The sequence below is a fragment of the Gopherus flavomarginatus genome, chromosome 2, assembly GCF_025201925.1.
Source record: "Gopherus flavomarginatus isolate rGopFla2 chromosome 2, rGopFla2.mat.asm, whole genome shotgun sequence".
NCBI lineage: Eukaryota > Metazoa > Chordata > Testudines > Testudinidae > Gopherus > Gopherus flavomarginatus.
Genome location: NC_066618.1, coordinates 211055101 through 211082831, shown reverse-complemented (window position 1 = coordinate 211082831; position 27731 = coordinate 211055101). Strand labels below are relative to the sequence as shown.

General features: G+C 40.4%; 1 protein-coding gene across 1 annotated transcript in view; it reads right to left on the bottom strand.

Annotated features, from left to right (window-relative positions):
- LAMA1 (laminin subunit alpha 1) overlaps positions 1 to 27731 on the bottom strand; it is a 147702-nt gene that overhangs the window by 79482 nt on the left and 40489 nt on the right. Inside the window, exons 4-14 of the mRNA XM_050942086.1 lie at positions 25425 to 25667; positions 23563 to 23742; positions 18822 to 18911; positions 17442 to 17559; positions 16171 to 16349; positions 14347 to 14452; positions 13709 to 13869; positions 8989 to 9129; positions 7742 to 7915; positions 5744 to 5845; positions 1497 to 1708 (exon numbers count right to left, since the gene is read on the bottom strand). Of these exons, the coding sequence (XP_050798043.1) occupies positions 1497 to 1708; positions 5744 to 5845; positions 7742 to 7915; positions 8989 to 9129; positions 13709 to 13869; positions 14347 to 14452; positions 16171 to 16349; positions 17442 to 17559; positions 18822 to 18911; positions 23563 to 23742; positions 25425 to 25667 (1706 nt within the window). The remainder of the gene's footprint in view (positions 1 to 1496; positions 1709 to 5743; positions 5846 to 7741; positions 7916 to 8988; positions 9130 to 13708; positions 13870 to 14346; positions 14453 to 16170; positions 16350 to 17441; positions 17560 to 18821; positions 18912 to 23562; positions 23743 to 25424; positions 25668 to 27731) is intronic.

Genomic DNA, 27731 nt, shown 5'->3' with positions numbered 1-27731 from the left:
CACCCGCATGGCCTCACAATATGCCAATATTTTTATGGCCGACTTGGAACAACGCTTCCTCAGCTCTCGTCCACTCACGCCCCTTCTCTACCTACGCTACATTGATGACATCATCATCTGGACCCATGGGAAGGAGACTCTGGAAAAATTCCACCACAATTTCAACAGCTTCCACCTCACCATCAACCTCAGCCTGGACCAATCTACACAGGAGGTCCACTTCCTAGACACCATGGTGCAAATAAGTGATGGTCACATTAACACCACCCTATACCAAAAACCTACTGACCGCTATGCCTACCTTCATGCCTCCAGCTTCCATCCCGGGCACACCACACGATCCATTTTCTACAGCCAAGCACTGAGATATAACCGCATCTGCTCTAACCTCTCAGACAGAGACCAACACCTACAAAATCTCCACCAAGCATTCTCAAAACTACAATACCTGCATGAGGAAATAAGGAAACAGATCAACAGAGCCAGACGTGTACCCAGAAGCCTCCTACTGCAAGACAAACCCAAGAAAGAAACCAACAGGACTCCACTGGCCATCACATACAGTCCCCAGCTAAAACCCCTCCAACGCATCATCAGTGATCTACAACCCATCCTGGACAATGATCTCACACTTTCACAGGCCTTGGGTCGCAGGCCGGTCCTCGCCCACAGACAACCTGCCAATCTGAAGCATATTCTCACAAGTAACTGCACACCGCACCATGGTAACTCTAGCTCAGGAACCAATCCATGCAACAAACCTCGACGCCAACTCTGCCCACATATCTACATCAGCGACACCATCACAGGACCTAACCAGACCATCACCGGTTCATTCACCTGCACGTCCACCAATGTAATATACGCCATCATATGCCAGCAATGCCCCTCTGCTATGTACATCGACCAAACTGGACAGTCTCTACGGAAAAGGATAAATGGACACAAATCAGATATTAGGAATGGCAATATACAAAAACCTGTAGGAGAACACTTCAACCTCCCTGGCTACACTATAGCAGATCTTAAGGTGGCCATCCTGCAGCAAAAAAACTTCAGGACCAGACTTCAAAGAGAAACTGCTGAGCTTCAGTTCATCTGCGAATTTGACACCATCAGCTCAGGATTAAACAAAGACTGTGAATGGCTTGCCAACTACAAAACCAGTTTCTCCTCCCTTGGTTTTCACATCTCAACTGCTAGAACAGGGCCTCATCCTCCCTGATTGAACTAACCTCGTTATTTCTAGCTTGCTTGCTTATATATGCCTGCCCCTGGAAATTTCCACTACATGCATCCGACGAAGTGGGTATTCACCCACGAAAGCTCATACTCCAAAACATCTGTTAGTCTATAAGGTGCCATAGGACTCTTTGCTGCTTTTACAGATCCAGACTAACACAGCTACCCCTCTGATACTTAAAGTCAATGATGTTTAATATACATAAAACTATCAAAGGCATATGAATTAATCTGAATTTTCTCTTGTCACTCACCTGTATATGGCTCTTTTTGCAACGTTGTAACTAGCCCTGATCAGTAGATGAGTCACATTTGCTAAAACAGTCATCAGCCTATCCCGATCTATAACCTTTTTTGTATTAAAGTCTATTAAGTTCTCAGACACAAGCTTCACTGCCTTAGAGTACTCCTCATAGGGTTGCAGTGACAACCCCTCAGATCTGGTGCTCAGAATCTGTCCATTGCCCTGAAATCAAAACAGATACATTAACAGACAGGGATAGGTTTAAGTTTAGGTGCTAGTGTGAAAATATTAGTTAACAATGATGATTATTTTCAGTCCACACAGTAAGCTACTATTGTATACACCCACAGCACTTCGCATGCACTCCAAAAAACCCTGTAAAGTACCTGTTCTATAAACTTTTTCACTGCTCACTTCATAGGTAAACATATTCATTAACTGTAAAGTCTCTGTAGAGATGCCTGACAGTATGACATGATTAGGGTGACCGAATTTCCCTATGCTGAATATGGGACACCTGGTAAAATTATTCATATTAAAATGAGTCCAATGGCAAGCAAACAGAACTGTGCAGTACAAACATTCACATTAACATCTAGTTGACTGAACCCCTGTTAAAAAGAAATACTGCGTAGTTGTTTTATTTTTATTTACCTTATCTTTAAGACTTTAGGGTTCACACGAGGTCACACACCCATCCACCCCCCCACACACACACCCTTCTCTCACAGAGGGGCTGGGAGAGGAGTGACCGACCGACCCAATCCTCCCTGCCCTCCATCCTGGGACTCCAGGACGGACCCACCTCTTCTGGTACCTGGCACCACATCTTCCTGAGACAAAACATGTGGGGGGAAACGTATGCCCCTCCTCCTCAGATTTCTGTCAGGGTTCACACCAGAATGTGGCCAGCAGAAGCCATTCAGCACTGTGCAGGAGGGAAGGGATGAGAGTGGCTTCCAGCCAAAGGGGAGGGGGAGAGAGATGACCTGGCCCATGTCTTTGCTGAGCTCATCTCTTCTTTTTCTCTCCCCCTTCTTCCCCCCACTGGAAGCAGCTTGTCCCTTCCTGCCCACACAGTGTTGAAAGGCAGCTAACAACTCCAGGCTGCTGCTGGCCACCGACATAACCCAGCCGCTTCCTGTCCCTCAGCTACAGTGCGGGCAGGAAGGGGTTAAGCCCTAAGGATGTACTGTGCACCAGGGCCAAGGGAACCTGACTCCAGGGGCTTCAGCAAACTGGCCAGTTGAGGGGCACAGCCCCATGCCCCCTGGGGGCAGGACCCAGGGGGAGATGGGGGAGGTGAGTGAAGAGAGTGCTACACCTCTGCCTGCAGGACTGCTGTGATGCCTGCAGGGTCACGGGGTGAACAGGCTGGAAACTGCTTCCTCCCTTCACTCCAGAGCTTAGCTGACAAGCACAGAGGCTTCCCCATGCCGGTGCTGTGCAGGGGTTGACACACACAGGGCTCCTCTCCACCTGGCCAGTGCCCCAGGTCGGAGGGTCTTGGGCTTTTCTGGGGCACCAGCCCAGCCAGAGGCAGTGGGGGAAGGAAGGAACCTGCCAGCCAGGCTTTTCGTGAGGGGGGCGGGGTAGGGGGGATATGGAGGAGCAGCGGGGCTCGGTGGGAGCGAAGGGGCAAAGCAAGAAGAGGGCAATGAGAGGGGGAGTACATAACCAGCCGCTGCCTGGTACCTGTCCGCACACACCAGCCACCACAGCTCACAGCGCACAGCCAGCACTGGCTGAAAGCAGGACGGGGGACAGAACCTTGCTGGCCGAGAGACGGCACACAGCAGGAGCTGCGTTGACGGACCAGCAGAGGGAGCGGCCAGCCTCATGCATTGCATCTTTGCCCTGCCACCAGCCTTGCACACCCACCCCCATTGTTGGCCACTGAACCCCCTCACACAGCTGGTGGCCAGGCGGCTGGCAAGTAGGAATCCTGCCAGCAGTAGGACCCGCCAGTACTGATGGGGGAGGGGGTGAAAATATGGGACAATTTGCCCGTTTTTAAGAAAAAGATGGGACACCTGCAGCAGGGCTTAAATAAGAGACTGTCCCTTTAAAACGGGATGTCTATCACCCTATGTGACCTGCTGGGCATGCATCTGTGCATACACACTATACTTAGTACATATAAGCCAGTGAAAAGCCACAGATTTACCATTCTCAACAATTGAACATGACACATTGGGCCCTCTGCAGCAGATCCTGTGGACAATTTTGAAGAAAGTTGTTCTAATCTTACCTCAGGTTTTACACGGTCAAAAATGTAGCTACATTGAAATGACTATTGCAATGTGCTCTACATGGGGCTCCATCTTTAAGCCAGCTAGGGTGTGTCTATACACAGAGGCCAGCACAGATACAAATTTATACCCATGGATGCGGATACCCGTGAATATAAATCGGTATCCACAGGACCACAGGGCTCTCCCGGGAATCACAGCGGTGAAAGGAGCAGAACATGGGGCCGCCACTCCCAGGAGCCAGCACCCTGTGCTGGCAGCCCCTCTGGTGCAGATGTACCGCTCCCAGCCATGCTCCCATCCCTTCCACGCAGTTATCTGTGTCTCCCATGTGGGGGTGTGCACACTACTTGAACACAAGAGCACAACCGGGGACAGCTGCTGGAGAGCCTCGTGCCTGCCCCAGTGGGTGGGGTTGGGGGCGGTACAGTTCTGCTACTTTTGCTTCTGTGGTTCCTGGGAGAGCCCTGCAGTTCCAGGAGAGCCCTGTGGTTCCATGGATACCGATTTATATCCGCAGGTATCTGCACCCAGCAAGCAACATACTTGGGCTTATGGGGCTTGTGCTAAGGAGCTATAAATAGATGTGTAGATGTTCAGCATACTTGGGCTGTCGCTTGGACTCTGAAGCTCACCCCCTTCGCTAGGCTTCGGAGCCCGAGCCCGAACAGCTACACAGCTATTTTTAAGGTAGAAGTGAAAGTATAGACCCAGGCTCTAAGGCTCACTGCCATGGGCTTCTGCTTGCTGTGTAGCTGTTCGCTTAGCGACTGCAGCTCACTTACTGAGTGGAGCGCTTCGCTGCAAAAGTATATCACCACTGGCCCAGGATCTCAACTGGCTACCTATTAGTTTCTGGGTAGAGGTTAAAGTGTTGATTATGACCTATAAATCTTCAAATGGACTGGGACTTGCCTGTAAGACTGCTTTACTTCCCATCATATAAATCCACAATTGAGAACAACTGAGGTGCTTGAGTTGGATATCTTATATTGCAAAAGGCTTTAGATCTCTGAAACCTGCTGGAGTATTTATTCAAAATAACTTAGATTTGGTGAACTTCCAAGCAGGCTGCAAGAGCCATCAGCTTGATAGGGTTTTGGAAAGAGCTGAAGGTATGTTTCAAGAATGATGGGAGATGGAAAGCTCCATTTATTTTAGCACTGCTGAGTAAAGCTGCTCGGAAAAATTTCAGTGAACTGTTTTTTCACAGAATTTGCGGATTTGTCAAAATCAAAGCATTTCATGCAGATGGCTGGGTTTCAGTGAAGTCCTGACAGAACCTGTGCTTGCCTGGAGGGCTGATGGACAGCCAAGAGCCTGGAAACCCTGCCAATCCCAGTTGCCAGACTTGTGGCTCCTTAGCAGCCTGGACTCTGAAGGTCCACATGGACTGCCTTGGAGTCAGGGTTGCCAGGGCTTCCAGCACCATGTAGACTGTCCCATAGTTGGGGTGCCAGTCCCTTTCAGACAATTTAGAACTGTTTGGTTTTCATTCTGAATCAAATCAAAACCAAAATTAAAGTATCAAAATTCTCTGCAAAACAGAATTAACTTTCCCTGCCCAGCTCCACTGCATTATGCTATAAGATTCAGTGTGTGGGTGCCTAGAGATCTTGTGTAGGCATCTTGTTAATTATTACATCAATCTAATCCAATAAACAAATAAATCTCTTTTATAAATAAGAAAACAACCTATTTTAGTTCCTGGTGTAAACAGAGCTCTGTACATATAGTAACCACCACTTTTGCTCAGCTCCATACATTTTATGTTAACATGCGCTTATTTATTATTTAAAGGTATTCAGATACTGAGGGCCCAGGATAAAAAGAAATGATTGGAAAGATTAGGAAGTTGAGCAGTACAATTTTGTTGACCTTTAACAATGAAGATAAAACTGGTGTAAATTGTTACCATACTATATATATTTTTTCTTTTTATGTAGCAGTGCATGCCATCATTTCTCTATGTTTTTGAGGAAAGTCCAGTTGAATAAAAACTTACTTGAATGATAACATCCACATTTGATACCATATCACTGTCCACACTTTCCATTGGAATATCATAAGATACGGTATACTTCAAGTATCCACCAAAGGCAGTGAGCTGAAATTACAAAATCCAAATCTTAAATTAACAGCAATCAGTGTCGGAGGATAGCTACTGACAAGTACAACACACATGCAGCAAACTAAACAGAGGATGTGGCATGTACTGATGATCACTTCAGCAATGTTTACACAGTAAATGTTTGATCCCCATCGCACATCAGTGAAAGTCACTGGAAGTGTAACATGGCATGTCCCCGTATCTACAGAAGTCTTGGATCCCTGCTGAGCAATTTATGAAAGCTAGCAGCAGGTCCTATAGAACTGCAGTGATGCATTAAACAGTGTATTATAAAGCCCCCAGTGTGAATTCCAAAAATCATCACAAGTTCAGACTACCTTTTAGCAAATGGGCATGGTGTATTGAACTTATTCAAACTTTTTGAAACATTTTCTCTGATAGATCTTCAGCATTCCTTTTTCTTTTTTAAATAACATTTGGACCTTTTAGCCCTGGTTCTGCTGTCATTTACACAGTAGAAGACTGATGTGAGACCAGAATTTCGCCAACCGTTAAATTTTACAACTTGGCACTTTGGATACATTATGCACAGGCACTGTGTAGTATAGCCATTTATTCTGTCACTGTACGAAGAACGTAATAAGGTTGAGGCACACAAAACCATTGTTTTAATATGGGTGATTGGGTGTACTTGCCATGGTTTAATAAAATAAAATATCAAATAGATGTATGTGTCTGGTTATATTACTTAAAAAGATATAGTGTCAGAGTTTTTTTATTTTTGTTTTTTAATAATTTATAAAAATTCCAGTTTCTTGACGAGAAACTTTCAAATAGTATGTCCATAATTTGTTTCCAATTCCTTTTAAAAATATTAGTAAGTGTTTTTTTCCTGCTACTTTGTTTTTAGGCATTTAAGTGTCTTTTCAGCAACAGAGAAACTGCCTGTACATAGGAAACAGGGAAACTACCTACATGCAAAATGCAGTCAAAATAGTGGGGTTTCGTTGGTTTTTCGTTTCCTCTTTCTTTCGCTTTCTTTCTCTTTGTCTCCCTGTCACTCATTTATTTCAGTTTTAGAAATCTTGTTATTATTACAGGTAGGACTGATTACAACAAAACAAAAATTGTCAACATCACGTCAAAATATACAAAGTAAATAATCCTAAATCAAACTATAATCAGCTCTCAAGCAGCATTTTGCTTACTTAGTCTATATGTAAATTTTGATTATTATCAATGGAAATGTTTTTCATTGGTTTGTGTGCATGCGTTTGTGCATGCGCATAGTGAAATAGACATTTACAGATAAAAATGTAATACTTCCAAGTGTACATGATTCATCAGCAGGAATCTTTAGATCCACTTCACTGACCTCTACCACGTAATTTTCAGTTGTTTTACGTTACATGACAAAATCTCTTTGGGAGAGACAAGGTGGGTGAGATAATTTGGTCTTTTACGGGACCAATTTCTGTAAGTGAAAGAGATAAGCTTTCATGCTACACAGAGCTCTTCTCTTTCACCAACAGAGGTTGATGCAATAAAAGATGTTACCTCACCAACCTTGTCTCTCTCATATCCTAGGATCATGACAGATGCAACAACACTGGAAACAAAGTATCTATGGAACAGTTACAGACTGCATGAAATGACAAACTACAGATTACATCATTATGAAACAAACATTACAATTGAAAAATAATAATGTTCCATATTTTAAAAAAAAGGAGAATCTAAGAAAAAGTTGTTGAAGATATTTAGATGAATTTAGCATGTATTAAGTGTTCATTAAAGGTAAAAACTTTCTTTTCAGTACCGATAGTTTACATCTACTGTTAATGAGCAACACACAGCTTTTTAGAACAATACAGTAAGAAAAAAAATAAGAGAATGGACTAAAAGTTGGCTTCTTTTTACTTGGGAACTTACTTTATTTCCTAAGTATGGCTCAGGTGCTGACCAGTAATAAGTGGATTTCAGTATTTTCATAGCTGCTGTGTTGTTGACACTTATTTGATGGGGTCTATCAAACTGGCCTTGTTGGGGCTCCACACTCTTTTCATTGTGCAGATCAGTCACCAGCCATCCAGCCATATCTGACACCTCAGAAAAAGAAGAGAGCTCAATTAATGAAGTCATATCTACATTACTGAGTAAGTCATCACTATATATAAAACTTCACTTGTATCAAACAGTAATACAAATATGAAGGGTCTGATTCTGCTCCCAGTTAAAGAGTTTTCCAGCCAGTGTTAAGCTGCTGACTTCATTTGGATTGGGGCAGAATTACATCTGTGTAATTGACTGCAAACGCAAGTTCACTGTGTTAGACTCTAAAGTGAATTAACAAATAGTAATACTTCTCACTCATTCAGCACCTTGCATTCAAAGATCTCATTAACACTTGACAAATACTGGACCCCCATAGTTAATTACAGTACCATTCCCCCCATTTTACAAACAAATAGCTGAGGTTCCGAAGGCTACTTGCCCAAGGACACAGGAAGAGTCAGGAATAGGAATCAGTTCTATTGAGGGGAAGAGTTATACACACAATTAGAATTTTGACCAGTGGAGAGGGATGTGGAGAGAATTAAAAAGAATATAATGCATTTTCTTCTACCGTTTTTTTAGTACACAAAACTTTCGGTGCTAGATTTGGTCTAATCCTGCAAACTATGCAAGGGATGAAGGTGGGGAAAAGAGCGCCCAAGGAAGTTGTTCGTCTCATTGCACTTCTGTGTGGGAGCTAGTAGCCATTTATAGTCCTTGTATTCCCTAAGCACAAAGACTGCATGAGGCTGACACCTGCAATTGCAGTAGGCTCCAATTGGCAGGAGTGTGGGGCCGTGGTTTTGGCTCCCCTCTTCACCTCCCCGACAAGCTTTTCCACCACAAGGAGAATGAACACTGGGTGTAGCAGACACTACAATAGCCAGTACTTCCAAAAGCATTGGGATTGAGTAGGGTATAATGACTCCAGCAGCTCCAACGGGGGTTGGGCTCCTTTATAGTCAGCAGACCTCAGGACTGTGACTTTACAGCCACAGTCCAATCCTCTGTGTGGATTCCAGAATTTTCAATGGGCTGTATGTCAAGAGGGAATCAGTAATACAATTTCTGCAACTGCCTGAAGAAATCTTATGGAACATTAGGTCACAGCCATAGTATTTTACCTGACTGATGGGCCACGCAAGGCTGTCACAGACATCAGAAACCCCGAAGCAGAAGCACTCCGTACAGCCCTGAGGATTTCTTTCTTGCAAATTGTAGAATCCTGGTTTGCAGCGGTCACAATTTTTGCCATCTACATTTTCCTGTGAATAACATTTGTTTTATGTCAGCACTAGATTGGTAGCAAATATTGTAGATTAGATGGAATTTAGGTACAACAGCATTCAGGAAGATACAAAACAAAGCAGACTTCAGCACACTAGGCATATGTTGAATAAGTCTCACTGAGCTTAAAATGAGAGCTGGCAGAAAAATTCCAACAAAACAGTTTTTCACTGGAATTTGCTGATTTAACTAAATCAAAACATTCTACACAGATGATTCAGTTTCAGTTAAGTTGCAACAGAACCCAGACAAGTTTTGAAATCTCCCCATTAGCTCACCCATCTGACTCCTTGGCAGCCCAGGTTTCCAGGGTTTGAGCCTCCAGACAGCCCACCAGGTGGACTGCCCTTGAGGAAGGAATCCCAGGGCTTTCAGGCTCCCTGGTTCCAGGAAAGCACACCACATGGACTGCCCCAGAGCCAAGTTCCATCCCACCATTGCCAAATTTCACATGGTAAATAAGCACCCCAACTTTCACAATAAGACAAAAGTCAAGGTAATCCCATTTCAAAACAAGGCCAAAACAAGCCAATCCCTAAGAACCACAACACTCTATGTGACTAGATCCCCCCAGCATGCAGTCTTGGACTGAGGTGTGCCCACTGTGCACCTCTGATTCTCTCCCCCAACCCTTTGCCCCTGCCAGTCGGGAGCCAATCAAAATAAAGAAGCAACAAGCTACAAAGCAAAAACTAGCCAACAAAAAACTCATAAGCCAATTAAGCCAAAAACAAGCTCAATTTCTGCTGTTTGTTTTTTTGGGGGGTTGTTTTTTTGTTTTGTTTTGTTTTGGCGGGTTTGGCATGTCTGCACCATCCTCTTTTTTAGAGAATTTTAGACATTTTGGTTTTCATTCTGAATCAGAATAAAACCAAATTTTGAAACAGAAAAATGGCCTGTGAAATTAGGTATCTCTCTCTGTCCAGTTCTACTTAAAATATCTGGAGCAGTCAGGATCTGAAACGGTCAGCATAGCATTGATTCGGTATTTAGTCGGGAAATGCAGTGTAATTGAATATTGGCATTACTGATGTAGGAAAAGAAAACATCTGCTCCTCCATAAAATATTGCACCCTAATGACAAGGCGGCATGCTAGGACTCTCTCATTAATGAATCAAACTATTAGTAGCCCATCACATAAGTTCCTAGTTTTAAGGTTGATTTTTTGCAGATTTAACTGCTGTCATTGAAGTGAGAACTTCTGAGAATGGCAACTTATATGTATGGTATGAGAATGAGCATCTCACATTTGGAGCACAGGATTTGGGGCCTGATCCAAAGCCCCATGAAATCAATGGAAAGACTCCCACAGACGTCAGTGGGCTTTGGATCAGGCCCAAAAATTTACAAAGTCGGACCATCCTATGCACAAGATATAAAAAGATTGTGATTTTGGGCCACCGTAGTGACTCAAGCCAGTTTAGAATAAGAACTGTTTTAGTACCATCTCAACAGCATTGAACCTTATAAGACATTCGGGGTGTTGCACTGATAATTCACGTGGCAGGGGTGGGGCTGAGGATGAGGGGCTCAGGGCTGGGGCAGAGGGTTGGGGTGGGGAGAGTGAGGGCTCTAGCTGGGGGTGCGAGTTCTGGGCTTGGGTCAGGGATGAGGAGTTTTGGGGGAAGGCTGCCCCAGGGCTACAGCCAGGAGAAAGGACTCCCCACAGCAGCACCTGGGCTGGGGAGGAGAGGAGGTACTCTATGCCGCAGCAGCTCCAGGGCTGGGGCCGCGGGATAAGCACCTCTCCCCCAGCAAGTCCGGGCCGGGCCTGGGTTGGGGCCGGGGGAGGGGGGCGCCTCTCCCCTCAGCCACGGCAGGTCTGGGGCTGGGCGGGGTTGGGGAAGGGGTGCCTCTCCCCTCAGTTGCGGCAGGTCCTGGGCTGAGGGAGAGGCATCTCTCCCCATCAGAGCCTTGAGCAACACTTAACAGGTTGCAATGCGGCCACACAGCTTAGAGGTACCTTAGCTTGGGTGGAGTAGAGCTGCCAAAGTTGCTTGTACATAACCTTCCCTCACAGCATAGATGATGCAGCTATGGCAAAAGGTCTGTTTGTCAGGGCACCCCTATATCTCAATGATCCCCACTGGAACTGCCTTTTGGAGGATCATTGAAATATCTGCATAGATAGGTTGGCAGTTAGCATAAGGTACAGCAACCCTGAGACTGATCTTACACCATTGATTATCCCACCAGTCACACCACTCCAGGGTCAGGGTAGCATAAAGCTGCCTTAAAGCCACCTTAGCACACCACTTTCTCAACCTGCGGCACATGTAGTTTAGTCAAAGCTCAAGAACTAGATCTGGGCTTTTATTTGTACTTTTTGCACAGACTTGTCATAAGAAAATGTCATTTTTATACAGACTGACAGAAACATGCTTGCTATAGTGAAAATATGGAAGATTCTTGTCCTTGTTCTTCTCCCTTCACTCCCTACTATTTGTCAAGGAAGACGATTGCAGTAAATTCAGTTTGATATGCATGCGGTGTCATATACACATATACTGATATATTGTAAACTAGGATATAGCTTTGAAAGTGAAGTCCTACTTGATTTTATATTAATATTTTTAGTTTAATTCCTTCATGTATTCCTGTTGTATTTGTGGAACAATAGAGGACCCATTTTCCTCCCTTCGACTAAATTCCTATAGATCCTAAAAAACACTACATAAAGACTGCTTAGCAATTTATTCACCATAGTTAGACAATTTTTGTTGAATAAAACAAGTAAAGACTATTAAGTAATTCTGCTCTCAGTTACACTAGTTAAATCCAGATTAACGCCATTTCTGTGAGTGGAGTCACTCCTGATTCTAAAATTACCATAGTATAACTGAGAACAGAATATGATCCTCTATAGTCGATATTTAGTCATTCACAACACTCAGCAAAATGTCTGAGCCTCCTGGTGGTCAGATCACCATCTGTAAAATCCAGTGGATATGAATTAGTTGTGTGAAGTTTTCACAACAAACACTCTAAAAATGCATGCTGCATGCTTTTGTTACCAACATATGCCACTGACGAGTTTTGCAAATCTTAGGAAAACCCAGCGTGATTTTCAGGCCATTACTTTGATCCAAATGCCCAAGTTACCTTCTTACTATCTGTAAAATTGTCAAACAAAAGTGCTGACAAATCATGAGACTGGCTTAAAATCATGATTTTTTTGTACAAAACAATAAATTTTGTTTCCTGTTTTTCATTTGGTTTCCACCTGGTTTCTGAATCTTTTGGGTGCATTTGGGTCACATTTTCAAGTTTTCTCCATAAGCACGAGGGCTAGAAATTTTGTTTTTTTAAATGAAAGCTGAGATACTTATCTAATTACATGACTCCAGGAGCTAGACTGTCAAGAAAAATACAAAATATCACAAAGATTCTGCTAAAATTAGGGGAGTTTGTCACTGCTGCGTTTTCAGTCTCCGGGGAGTTGGAATGCAGTGGCCCTCCTCATCTCCACTTGTTTTCTGGGGCAGAAAACTGGCTCCTCTGACCCAGTTCTGGACACCTGCTCCTCCCACTGTCCCTTTGCTGGTTGTCTGCGCTGTTCAGTGATACATAAAAACACGCCTGATTCTTGTCTAAATTTGCCCCATCTGACTTCATTGACTACATATGTTTTACTTCTGATTTATACCAGAGTAAAGTAGCCATTAGTGTTCCTTGTTTAACTTGGCCACTAAAGCTGCTTCCTATTTGCAATCTGACTTCTTGTTTGTTCATGTGTTCAATGTTTTGGATCAGATAAGTTATGCAAGAGGTCAGAACAGTTTTACAAAAATTGTCATGTCAACCATTGTTTTGTTTGTTTGTTTGTTTTTCGGCTAGTGTCATACCTGGCAAAAACAAACAAACAATTTGCTACTTTTGGTTGCTGAAAATTAAGTGTAACATCTTCAAATATTAAAATACAACTTCACATCAAGGTTCTGCAGAAACCACACATGCATGAAATTTAATGGGAACTTACATTTACTGATACTACAAATTTGCATTTGCCAAAGAAAATAGTCTTCAAACCAGGTCTCTAATTTTTAAATATCATGTTACAGTTTGTTTTGTAATTTAATAACTAAAATAAAATTAGTTTCCATGTATAAGTTTCAATTTAATTTTTCAGAACTATTAAACATTTTTTCAATGATGTAGAATTACATGGTATAAATTAAAAGTTTTCATTATACCCTTTAACTGCTCAACAAGAATGATGTATTTTAAAGACCACCACCAACCTATCCACAACACACACACACACACACACACACACTATTGTTCTAATGCAGTCTGACATTTGCTTTTATATGGAACTTTCTATCTGGAATATAAAGAATCATGCTTCACAGCTTCTCTACTATAACAGAAATATGCTGCTAATTCTCATTCAAATCCCTGCCAGAAGGATGATGTTTAAATCTCAGTTACTTGCTATGAAAGTAAGACATAATATACGACAAAAGTATGAAGTAATTTCCCTTATTAAAACTGCACTTACAAACCCAGCTACTGATTTCACAGTAAATCAAAGTGAGACTCAGCAGGTCACTTACCTTGCAAAGACAAGGTTCTGTGCAAGGGTCATCATTAATGCTTCCAACCAAGCTGCAGTTACAGTGCACACAGTTTGGGTAACCCTTGTAGCCAAATGCACAGCGATCACATTTTTCTCCTGCATAACCCTCTTTGCATTGACACTGACCTGGCCGAGTCCCTTGAAATATAAAAATGATAATAAAAAAATGAAGGGTTAATAGAAGACTGGGGGTGAAATATTGGAATAGTGGGAGAAGCAACGTAACCATCTTGTTTATCAAACTATATAGCTCTAGTCAAATTTTCACAGGTAGCTGGGATATTACCAAACCAGTATGCATTTTTTTCATGTTAGAGAACCAGATCCACAGAACCTCTGCCAGGAAAAAAATCTACTGTATCAATTCACAGTTTGAACTAATGTATGTAACAGTTTTAGGCTCCAATCCTGTAACTTGTTATTAACAAGCTGAGCTCTCTACTCACGCACAGCAAGACCTAAAGGCATCTTATACTACTGTAGCATGTGGTGTTCCCTCTCTTCCCTCCCTTTTTAGGTATTTACTGGCATTTTAATGTGATACCTTAACAACATAATGTTTCCTCACCTTTGAGCACCTGAAGTTTACAGAAAAAGCATTTCATGATCCCTTACCATGCTGAAGATCAGAATGATCATCATCCTTAATGCAGTCAGAACTCAAAGATCCAAATGGATCACAGTCACAAGGATGGCAAGGGTTATCTTCATAGGGAGAAACCTGAAACAAATGGTACATTTTAACTGTCATACTTGAACTAATTAGTGGAAATGGTAAAAATTCACTGCTGTTTCTTACCGGCGACCATTGAAACTACACTAAAGCTTCATATAACAATGAGATTTTCTCTTTAATGGAGGTCCCAAATTTCTCTTTGAGAGCCATGCCCTTGCTTCAAGGCAGCTCAGGGCCAGACTAAGGCAATCTGGAACCATAAGCACGCATGTCAACTACTGGCTAAGAATCAGACTTAAGCTGGTATCTCTTCAGTCCTCTTTAGAATAAGGAAGCAGGGTGAATGTAACATGAGACTTGCTTCTCTCTGTGAAGGACCTGTGCCTACTAGATAACTATATTTGAACTACATATGGCCTCCACTCACACTTGTGCTTGAGAACATAAAGCTGAGCTCCCTAATGTGCCCCATGGATGAACTTGCTGAACCAATGCCTTATCTGGAAAAGAGAAAGTTCCACACTGAGGAGAATAAATGTCCTTGCTATAGGAGCAGCAAAGAGTCCTGTGGCACCTTATAGACTAACAGACGTATTGGAGCATGCATCTGACGAAGTGGGTAGTCACCCACGAAAGCTCATGCTCCAATACATCTGTTAGTCTATAAGGTGCCACAGGACTCTTTGCTGCTTTTACAGATCCAGACTAACACAGCTACCCCTCTGATACTTGCTATAGGAGGTTACTCACTTGGCCACAGTACATTCAGACGTAGGGAGACCTATCTAGATTGCTGGAAGTAAAACAAAATTAATTTTCTAGTGATTTTATCCTTTTTAGCCAGATTATAACAAATGTATCTATGTATCCAATGAATGAGGGTAGGGACAGAGTTTCTACATTAATACCACTGAACTGGAAAGTCACTATGCGATATAAGATGTAGATGGGCCCAGAAAGAGCATACTCTATACATACTTACTAAATGAAATATTGAGAAGAATACAGTTTATTGCAATAGCTCATCACTGCTCCAAGAATCACACATGACTATAAGAGTTCTCTTTAATCACAAAGGAATTGGGACTGTCCTTTCAACATGCTAGAGAATCAGCCTGAATTTACACTGAACCTGTATGACTGGTATCCGATTTATGAAGAAGACTTAACAATTTTTAGTCACACTCTAAGTGTGGAAATTAAATGTAATAACATTCAATGGATTGGTAAAAGCAGCAAAGTGTCCTGTGGCACCTTAGAGACTAACAGACGTATTGGAGCATGAGCTTTCATGGGTGAATACCCACTTCGCCAGATGCATGTAGTGGAAATTTCCAGGGGCAGGTATATATATGCAAGCAAGAAGCAGGCTAGAGATAATGAGGTTAGTTCAATCAGTGAGGACGAGGCCCTCTTCTAGCATTTGATGTGTGAAAACCAAGGGAGGAGAAACTGCTTTTGCAGTTGGCTACCTATTCATAGTCTTTGTTTAATCCTGAGCTGATGGTGTCAAATTTGCAGATGAACTGAAGCTCAGCAGTTTCTCTTTGAAGTCTGGTCATGGAGTTTTTTTGCTGCAGGATGGCTACCTTTAAATCTGCTATTATGTGTCCAGGGAGATTGAAGTGTTCTCCTACAAGTTTTTGTATATTGCCATTTCTAATATCTGATTTGTGTCCATTTATCCTTTAATGGATTGACATATGCATATGATGACATTTATTATTAATCAAAGCAATGGGATGTAGTTTGATAAATCTTACTTTATACGGCCGATAGTATCCATCAGCACAGATCTCACAGTTGATCCCAGCAGTGTGTTGAGTACAGTTTATACAGACTCCACCTCCTATGAACTGTCCATGAATATTTATGCTCCTATTCCGATCTGCCACACTCTGGTTATAATAACAATCATCTGCTTTGTTATGACAGTTGCACTCTTAAGAAAAAATGGCAAAGAAATACATTTTTATTCACATTTTCTAACAGTTACAGCACATCCAAAATAAAGAGAGTAAAAAATACAAGTAGAACAGTAAAGTAATCCATGTCATATGCATGCTTTGCCTTGGCTGTGCTGTACATAAACAGTAACACCCATTTATTTTATTCGTGGCCAGGCAACTTTTAAAACAATCACAACGTTAACAACATTTTTTTAATAGTGTTCTGTAGCTCATGATAACCCAACCCTATTGTCCCTTAGTGAAATGTGTTATTGTGTTATTACTAGTTAGCATTCTACCTTACTGAAGACTATCAGCTTAATTCCTCTCCTCACTTATACCAGTGACTAATGCCACTGAAGTCACTAGAGCTATGCCAATGTAAAACTTATTTAGGTGAGAGAAGACTTGGGCCTGTATACCAATAAAATAGTCTACATCTCTAACTGTAATTTGTCTCTAAAAGGTTCTACTAACAGGGCTGCTTCAACTGGAAAATAAACTATGCCTAACAGTCTCCTAAACGTCTGTGGCTTGCTCCAGGCATTAAAGATTGGAGGCAAGGAAATGTGGCTAATGAATCTTAGCAATGTGTGCAAATATACAACTATTGGGAGAGCACATGCCATTTTATCAGACATTCAGCACAGTTTGCAATTTATTGGCCATTTAGATTGCTTTTTCAGAATCTTCATGTTTAACTAAGACTAAATTATGAATTTAACAATATTTAAGCAACAAGCAGCACCTATAATTACCAATGAGGAAGTGTTAAATTTCATTGTAGCTCAGTAAACCACCAAGTCTCTTCTGTCTGATCTATGAAATGTCATTTCCGCAGCCTCAATGTTTTTATTGATATCTATATATTATATTGTATATAATAATATATTATTATTTCAAAGGAAATCCAAATAATTATCATCTTATTATTTTTCACCATACCTTCCACTTCTGGGGTTTGGTTTGTTTGTTTTTAATTTAGGAAAACTACTATTTCTAGTACCTGATCTAGCTATTCCAATGGGAACTGGATCAGATCCTTATTGAACAAAACTGTAAACTCAACTTTTGTAACTACTTACTCTCACATTTGTTGCCAGCAGAAATAGTTCCTGGTCTCCATGGATTTTGATGGTAACCAGGGCAACACTCATTGCAGCTCTCCCCGCATGTATTATGTTCACACTGGCATTGCAGTTTCTAAAAAAGAAATTGTAGAAATTAAAAAAAATTTACCAAGGTTCTGAAAACTCAACCAAGTGACTAATATCAAATCTACTCTACCACATGATTTTAAATACCACAACTATTTTGCAATTATATAGATGTGCTAGAACCCAGTCCTGCTACCTTTACTGATGTGGGAGGCCCTTCCTCAGCTATGTATCCTATCAGAGCAAATCCTATCACTGTGCCATGTGAGAGCTGCAGGATCTTGTCTTTAGTGCCTTTGCTACACTCAAAAGCATTGTTTAAATTTTGGCTCTAAGACAAAAAGAGTTCACTTCCAAAGAAAATACATTATCTGAGAACTGTGTATGTTTAGGTAGTAAAGGGAGGAAAATTACAGCAAGTAGACAGAATGAAGAATAAAAGCACATATTATGGGCCTGATTTTACAGCTCTTTACTCACAGGAGTAGTTCTACAGAGTTCAGCATGAGTAAAGATTGCAAAACTTGGCCTGCAGCATATATATATATTGCTTCACCAAAGGAACCTTAGATTATATATGAAGTAATATTATCAGTGAACATTTTCTCTGTTGAAATTCAGTATATGTGATTATCCAGCTATATAAAAAAGTCAGTGGAAGAAGAGGACAAAAGGGATAACATCTATATCTGCACTTATGATATTAACACCAATTCAAATTTTCTGTAGAAAATATGAAACAAGAGAACTGTGCTGGAGGGTAATTCTGCCCCTCATTTGTTCAAATGAAGTGATGAGAAGTTATTAACTGGAGTGTCCTTCCTCATATGCCCCTGAGGCTGGATTTTGTAAGTGTTCCTTTCATTGAACTCCCACTGAAGTCAATGAGAGTTCCACCCACAAAGTACTTAGAGGATCAAGCATTAAGGGTTCAATCCTGCAAAGATTTAACCTGCCTAATTTTACTCATGTGGGTATTCCCATCAAAATCACTTGAGACTACTTACATGTGTAGAGTGCATAAGTATTTGCAGGATCAAGCTTTTAGGCCTCATTTCTGCAAGGTACTTAACAGTGCGCCTAACTTTAATCACTCTATTACTCCCATTGATGTCAATTGGGCAATTCACAGCTTTAAGTTAGGGCATGTTTAAAGATAGGAATCTGCTTTAAATACTTTCTGAATCAAGGCCAGAATTTATATATGTTCCTTTGGATTTTCCCCACAATATCTTTCTCTCTCTATGCAAAAGCTAAATTTTTTATTCAAAAGACTGTTATGTGAAAATAAAAATAATTAAAGCATACCTTTGTGGTTTCATCCAGTGGGCAGCTTCGAGCATGGCCATAGCAAATACACATGCCACCAACAGAGATATCCTTTATTGAATAGTAATACTGGACAAAAGTAAAGTTGAAAAGGAAGTGAGTTGGAGACATTTCAGGTTTCTATTAAATTCCACAGGACAATAAAAATATCAATATTTTATTGATTTGGGAACAGCTATGTTCCAAACAATTTGACAACATTGACTATCTGCAACCTGGGCAAGCTTGCCATTTTGCAAATTTTTAGATCTTTTTCCCTGTAGTCTTTAATAAATTAAGAGACAAATGCTGATTATGGATAAGCATGCACAACTCCCTGATTTCAGTGGTTATTTGCACTTGTGCCGTAGCCAGAATCTGACTCTTCAAAAATCCACCTTTTGCCATGTCAGATGACATAACAGAATGTTTTCTGGGTAGCAATGTAACAACTTGTAGACTTTAATTTTAATTTAATTTAAATCCTGGCATTGATGTATATGTTCTCAAAAGCGGGGATTCCCACTTTCATTCAAAACCTGCTCATGAAATTCCCCTCACACTAGCTCCGGGCTGCTAGTTTTGATGTATTGTATTGCTCTACTCAACTGTTTAGCTTAAGGAACAGTAGGACAGCAAAGTACCAGATGCTGTGTGTGATGCTGTGCATAAGGCCCATGCATCTGGACAGCAGGGAAAGGATTAATTTTCAGAGCAAGAAAGAGGCAGGATGTGATGCAGCTGGGTTCAGTTACAGCTCCATTTTAAGCAGGTTTGGCAGGCACTTCACAGGGATTGTGAACAACGTCTTTCTAAGAGTTATGGGGAAAGGCTTCAAGACACTCAAGTCTAAGGCCCCTACAGGGACAGGCGCAGTAGGTGTTCTGTATGTACGGAGCAGTTTACTGATTTTTTTTTTACTCTCTGAAGGGAGCTGGAGCAAGCTAGCTCCTTTTCTTCTTTCTTTCTTTGGTCTGGTCTGCAGAAAGTCCTCAGTGAATTTGGCTGAACTGAGACTCCTTAGACTATAAGGGAACAGTATACCTCTATACTCTATTGCCTAAATACCAATGCTAGGAGCCTGGGTAATAATCAAGTGGAATTGGAAGTGGAATTGCTCATTTATGGTCTTAAATTTGACCTAATTGGTATTACTGAAATCTGGTGGGGTGAGTCATATAATTGGTATATTAAAATCAATGGTTATAACTGTTTAGGGAGTATTGCGTGGGCAAAGGAGTGGGCTGTCTATGTCAAAAATAGCATTACCTGTTTCTGAGTCACTGATCACTCAAAAAAAGATAATAATTTTGAATGCTTATGGATCTATATCCTAACAGCTAAAGCATAAGGTACGGTATTAGTTGGCATCTGCTACAGACCACCGAATCAGTCTAGGGAACAGGATGACTGCCTCCTTATGCGCCTATCTATAAATTGTAGGGAACAAATCCGTGTGATCATAGGGGACTTCATCTGGAGTGACATATGTTGGAGGTCTCAAGCTGTGAGTACTAAACACCATTGGAATTTCTAAACATTATAAATGTCAACTTCCTAACTTAAAAAATATTGCAGCCAGCATAGTGGAATGCTATGTTAGACCTTATCCTAAGATAAAGGGGAACAGATTACAGAACTAAAAATTAGTGGTGGCTTAGGTACAAGTTATCATGATTTGATCACATTTGTAATCTGCAAGCAGAATCAAGTCCAGACCAGTAACATATATAATTGATGCTTTAACAGAGCCAATTTCACAAAGGTGAAAACAATTATGAGACAAATCTGCTCAGAGGAAGAATTTAACCAGAAAAATGTGAATAATAATTGAGAATCACTTAAGAACACTTTACTAGATGCCCAAAAAGCTACAATCCCACAATGGAGGGAAAACACTGTGCTGGTCAAAAAAAATGACCTGAGTTAGAGGAAAAAAACAAAATATAATATATAACAAATAGAAGAAAGGGAAAGTGGATAGTAATGAATGTAAATCAGAAGTTAGGCAATAAAAAGAATCCTGACAATGCAATTGAGCCATTATTACATGTAGATGGTAGAATTATAAATAATAATGCAGAAAAGTCAAAAGTGTTTAATAAATATTTCTGTTCTGTATTTGAGATAAAACCAGATGATATAGTCTCTTCATACGGTAAGATATCACTCCTTCAGTTCCACTAGTATCACTGGAAGATGTTAAATAGAAGCTACTAAAGTCAGACATTTTTAAATCAGCAGATCCTGATAGCTTGCATCCAAGAATTTTAAAACAGCTGGATGAGTAGCTTGCTGGACAGTTACTGTTGATTTTCAGTAGATCTTGGACCATTGGGGAAGTTCCAGAAGACTGGAAGAAACCTAATGTGACAATTTTTAAAAAGGGTAAACAGGATGACTCTGGGTTATAGGCCTGTCAGCCTGACATCAATTCCAGGCAAGACAATAAAGCAGCTGATACGGGACTCAATTAATAAAGAATTAAAGGCAGGTAATATAATTAATGCAAATTAGTATGAGTTTATGGGAAATAGATGCTGTCAAATTAACTTGATATATTTCTGATGAGATTGCAAGTTTGTTTGATAAAGATAATAGTGTTAATGTAATAGACTTCTATAAGACATTTGACCTGGTACTGTACAACATTTTGATTAAAAGACTAGAAAGATATAAAATTAACATGGTACACATTAAATGGATTAAAATCTGGCTAAATGACATGTCTTAAAATGTTATTGTATACAGAGAAGCATCATCAAGCAGGTGTGTTTCCAGTGCGGCCCTGCAGGGATCAGTTCTTGGCCCTCCTCAATTTAACATTTTTATCAGTGATCACAAAGAAAACAAAATCAACACTGATAAAGATCGCAGATGACACAAAAAATGGAGGAATGGTAAATAATGAAGACAGGTCACTGATTCAAAGCAATCTGGTTCACTTGGTAAACTGGGTGCAAGCAAACAATCTGCTTTTTAATATGGTTAAATGTAAAGGTACAGATCTGAACAAAGAATGTAGGCCATCCTTAGAGGATGGAGGGGACTATTTCTTGGGGAACAGCAACTCTGATAAAGATTTGGGGGTTATGATGGATAATCAACTGACCATGAGCTCTCAGTCTGAGCTAGAGAGTTAATGAGATCCTAGGATGAATAAATAGGAGAATCTTAAGTAGCAGTAGAGAGGTTATTTTTTGTCTCTATATTTGGCATTAGTGTGACCACTGATGAAATACTGTGTCCAGTTGTGATGCCTGTTCAAAAGGATGTTGATAAATTGGAGAAAGTTCAGAGAAGAGCCATGAGAAAGATTAAAAGATTAGAAATCATGCCTTGTGATATACTCAGAGAGCTCAGTCTAATTAGTTTAAAAAAGAGAAGGGTCGGGTGATTTGATTACTATAAGTACCTAAATGGGGGAAAATATTTGATAATGGGCTCTTCAGTTTAGCAGAGAAAGGTATAACATGATTCCATGGCTGAAAGTTGAAGCTAAACAAATTCAGACTGGAAATAAGGTGTACATTTTTAAATGGTGAGAACAATTAACCAATGAAAGAATTTACCAAGGTCATGGTGGATTCTCAATTTTTAAATCAGGATTTAATGTTTTTTTTCTAAAAGATATGCTCTAGGAATTATTTTGGGGACTGTTCTATGGCTTGTGTTGTACAGGAGGTCAGAGTAGCTGATCACAATGGCCCCTTCTGTCCCTGGAATGTTTGGATCTATTAAAAAGCAGGGGGGCGGGCAAAAATTCCCCTTGAAATCAAAGATTCCCCTTTGAATTCAGATTTAAAGTCTGGTGGCATTTTTAAAGGGAGAAAACCTATTTATTGGAGATATTCTCCACATTCCCCTCTCCTCAACAGATGAGGTCCTCCATGCTGTATAGTCACACAAACAATCGAAAGACTTTAGCAAGTGAATACATGAAATCATTGACATTTTACCCAATGTGTCATGGTCAAGTAAACAAGGGGGACAAACAAACTAGATTACAAAGAAGAAAGGGACATGCTGGTTAATTTGTGTAGTACTGCATCCAGTTAAACTTAACAGGCAGCATGCCCTATTCAGTGAACTGACTATTGGCTGTGTCCCTCACTCCCTGTGAGGTCTTGAGCAGGTCAGTTCAACCTCTTTGTGTCTCAGGGATGTGTAAAATAGGATAAGATAATATTTCCAAGTTCTATATACATGGTATATATTAATAAATACCCTTGGGCTTAAAGACAAATTGGCAAAAGGATCCACTTAAAAAAAAATCCTCCATCCATTAGACAGCATTGTAATTCACACCAAGTTACTGTTTTCAAGTAATACATTTCATGTATCAACACATTAGCAACTGAAATACTTAATACATCAAAAATTACTGTACTCTAACATGAAACTTAACTCATATATTTACTTTTTGCCTAAAATGACATTTTCATCAAACAAATCACGTATTTATCTTTGCTTATGAAATGTTAGCAATGCTACCTCATGGTTAGTAGCTAAATGGCAATTCATCTGAAGGAAAAAAACGTTGAAAAATCTTTCTTTGGAACAGCTGTCCCCTGCAGACTTACAGTTGGTAGTAACATTACAGAGAAGGTAACGTTTACTTAACAACCTCATGAAACCTTACTGATTGCAAATGTAGAGGTTCAAGCCTTTCATCAAGATGGACAGTACTTAGCCTTTACTGTCCAGTGTGGTGAACAACAGATACAAAAGATCAGCTTACCCTTCTGGTAACAATGGGATCAAGGTCTTTAGGATCATGGTGGCTAAGAGTCATGAGGTCAGCATTAAGGGTTCTAATACGTTGCAGGCGAAGACGGATATATCGTGCAGAAGTAAACTCCAGTAGTGTTTGTGAAGGATCATCAGCACTAGGTCTACCATTGATCAACGAAGTGTGAATCTAGAGAGAGGGACTGACTTCACTATATACTTAATTATAACCCGGTTATGATAACAAACGTCTTTCTATTAAGACTTAAGAACCCACAAAAACAAACAAAATGAGGTTATTGGGTACAATGTATCAACAGAGACATCAAATCAGTTGTGCATTCTATTCACAATATCAGTATTAATAATATTAACTGCCTGATTTATGAGTCACATCTTCCCAGCACCACCATTACCAGTTCACAGAATCCACTTGTGGTGGGATTTCTGAAGGGTCAAAAGAAAGGAGAGGGAAAGGAAGTATGCTGAAGATCATTCCTTGCCTTCTATGCACTAGTCTGGATCTACTAGATTTGGGACCTTTCTGCTCACAGATGTGGAAGAGACACTGACAATGAGCAAGGAGTACAGTATTTATCCCTCACAGCATGTCTCTTGTGCAATTTGTAAAGATTTATATGGTAAGATGTAAAACTAGCCGTTCATTTTTTTCGTAACGAATTTGGTTTATCAGCTGTGTTCTGCTTTGTATGTGTATTTCCTCATACACAGAGGTTTTTTCTCCTATATTTTCAGTTTTGTGTAATGGGTTAAAAATGTTTCAACAGAAAATATTTTTAAATAAGGTTTTAAAAAATATTATTTTTGTAATAAGGGAATATATGGGTTTTCCGATAACCTGGTCCATCAATTAAAGTTTCTCGGTGTGTCCAGTTTCACCCATTCTGGACAGCCCTATGATAAATACTTTATTCAAATATGCTTGACTTAAAATCACCAAAGGTTCACCAAGTTCTTCTCTCTGTGGGGCCAAAATTGTGATTTAACATGTAAAAAAGGCAATGTTTGTAACACTTCAATCCTTAATTGTCCATATTCCAATTTATTTTCATCTAGAGAATCTAGATTTAGTTGCTGCTGGTCCTGCTTTGAGCAGGGGGTTGGACTAGGTGACCTCCTGAGGTCTCTTCTAATCCTAATATTCTATGATTCTAAGAGAAGTTACTGGTTTCTGCTAAACAAAGGGTTACTAGCAACCTCCATAGGCCAAGACTAGGTTTATTATCACATAAGGAGGACTTTCACAATAGACTAACCACCGATTTAAATGCATCATTTAATTATGTTGCTGCCTCTCTGAAATAAATTCCATAAGTACTATGAATAGTCTTGGTTAAAGAAAGAACAATCAACAGTGAGCCTGCACCATGCATAGCTCTTTTAATTATGCTCTGTCCCTGAAACAATGCCAGGGCTTGTTTTCCAGTTCCAGTTGTGCAGAGCATTTCAGACAGTTTGCAGCTTTATCTTACAAAACCAGGTGCTCCTAAAGAAGAGATGTTCTTTTTTAAATTAAACACCTGGCTGTACATAAATTCTCTATGTTTTATTCTTTCAAGATGAAGTATCTAATTCACAATTAGTAGCCATAATCAAATTATGTGAAGAGATACAACAAAGGGTTTATAACTAGAATACACAGAGCCAAAGATATTTTTCCTAACATTTTTTTAAAGTTATTATATTGGTAAATGAAACAGAGATACTATCATTAAAGGTATCATAACAATCCAAAGCATCTGACAATTTTGTAAGGAATAAATTGTGCAACTGTAATTTAAAATTTCTGAAACTAGCAATTAGTCCACATTCATGCTCACAAATGACAAGTGCAAAAAAGAGACAGCATACCTCTCCATGTTCTAATGGAACTAGCCTGGAATAATAAGAGGTACAGATCACTTCATCATCTCTCTTGTAAGTAGGAGGCCCAAGTCTTGGTGTTACATTATAACGAGTTAAGCACTCTGTGTCACTAATTGCATAAAACTGCCATGGTCTGAACTCAGTGCCATCCACTGAACGTTCCAAAATCCAGTTTCCAGGTCGGGGAGCATTAGCAGCTTTGATGATGACATATGCAACTTGAAAGACCTAAACAAAATTCAAGCAAAAAAAACTTTTAACACTTGATACTACCATATAAAACAAGCACCAGGTGGTCACTTTGGTTCTGAAATGAATGAACATTTTAAGAAGTATTATGTATTTTGCCTGGGGATTCAGTAACGTTTGCCAGGAGCGACTTTGGATAAAGCTTTCAGTACAAATATTTGACAAAAACCAACAAGATTTTTCATTGGTTTTACCAGAAGTGTGAATCACTTTGTTGCAAAATTCTAATATCTGACCCATGCAGAAAGTGACCAGACATATTTATTGCATCATTTTATAATACTGAGTTGACATATTTTTTTAATCCATAATAGCTCAGGAAGAACTGGATATGTTTCTCCCAGCTTTGGTGGCATCCACTCTCTACAGTGAATTTTTCTGAGCATATGCAGATGGGACACCATTATTTTAAATTTGTCTGGTGACATTAATCCACTCAGTAATAAGTGTCTACACTCTGTTCAGTTTTTAAAGCCCTGTATGGAAGATCCTCTTCTGAGCATTTCCTCCCAAATATTTTCATCCTATGGTGCATCTGAAGATGTGAAGTCATTTAAGCAATATCCTGATCTAAACAGAAGCACTCAAAGGTAAATAAGATTGTATAGTACAAGATGAGCAATACACATATGGCATCATGCCCCTACTCTAAGAATGGCAAGTCATTTAAGAAGCAAAATCTATGTTTGAACTATTTCTTACGGGTTTATACTCAAAGCCAGATCCTCAAATGCACTGCAGCAGCATTCAGCACACTTGAGAGAAAGCAGGAGGGGAAAGGTGGCTTTTTATATCACTTTTCCTGCCCTCAATCCTGGGGGCTGCCAGGAGCCAAGTCAGTCCCCAGGGCAATTTAGAGCAGCCTTACAGCTAACTTGTGCCAATGGATCACGGCTCCAGAGGAACCACTCCGTCAGCCAGGATCACTAAGGACATCAGTTCTAGTTCTACCACACCCTGCTCACACCACAGCATAAATGCATTAATGCCTAAATGAAGTTTTTGAAGGTTGATGAGATAGTAGCCAATACTTTAATGTTCTCTCTCTCTGTTACCAAGCCATGATTAGACAGAAAAAAAAATGTTATTTAATCACTATGTGAGCAATTTAGTAAACTTTTTGAACACTGCCCACCTCCCAAAATGTTTTCAAGTCCCTCTCTCTCTCTCTCATATATCTATATTTGGAGAGGAGAATGGATATTTTTTCTTCCCCCCCAACCCCCAAATTTTGGCCAAAATGGAGCAGTTCACACCCGCCAATGCTAAACTAGTAATAAGACAAATTTTAAGAGGTTTCCTTTGGGTGTGAGTATCTTCTTATAACTTGATACCCACAGGACCTGATTCTTTTCTTCTGCACTCCAGTTTTACTCTTTGAGCCAGATACTCAGCAGGTGTAAATAAGCATACTCTCACTGGCTTCAGTTGAGCTTAATAAGATGCGATTTTGCACCAACAAAGAATCTGGCCCACTGATTTCAGTGGAGTTACTTTGGTATCAGCAAGAAGAAAATCAGGATCATGGCTCATCTTTACAATACTACTCCTAGCGCACGTCCAGACTAACCCGCGGCATCGGCGGGTTAAAATCGATTGCTCGGGGATCGATATATCGCGTCTAGTCTGGACGCGATGTATCGATCCCCGAGCGCGCTTACATCGATTCCGGAACTCCATCAACCCGAACGGAGTTCTGGAATCGACACGGAGAGCCGCGGACATCGATGCCGCGCCGTCCAGATGGGTGAGTACCTCGATTTTAGCTACGTTATTCCCGTAGCTGAAGCTGCGTATCTAAAATCGATTTTAATTCCTAGTCTGGATGTGGCCCTAGTAAGAGAAAAATCTACAGATTTTTAAACCCTCTCTACTAAAGTACAGTTTCAAAAAATCAAGCAAAGTCATGTGATTACCAAGAATATAAGGCTCTGTATAAGAACATAAGGCTCCTAGTCCATTTAAGGATCCCATTTGAAAAAAGTTATTTGCTACCAACAGGCTCCTTCAGTGAAAACCATATACTGTACTAACATTCCTTTC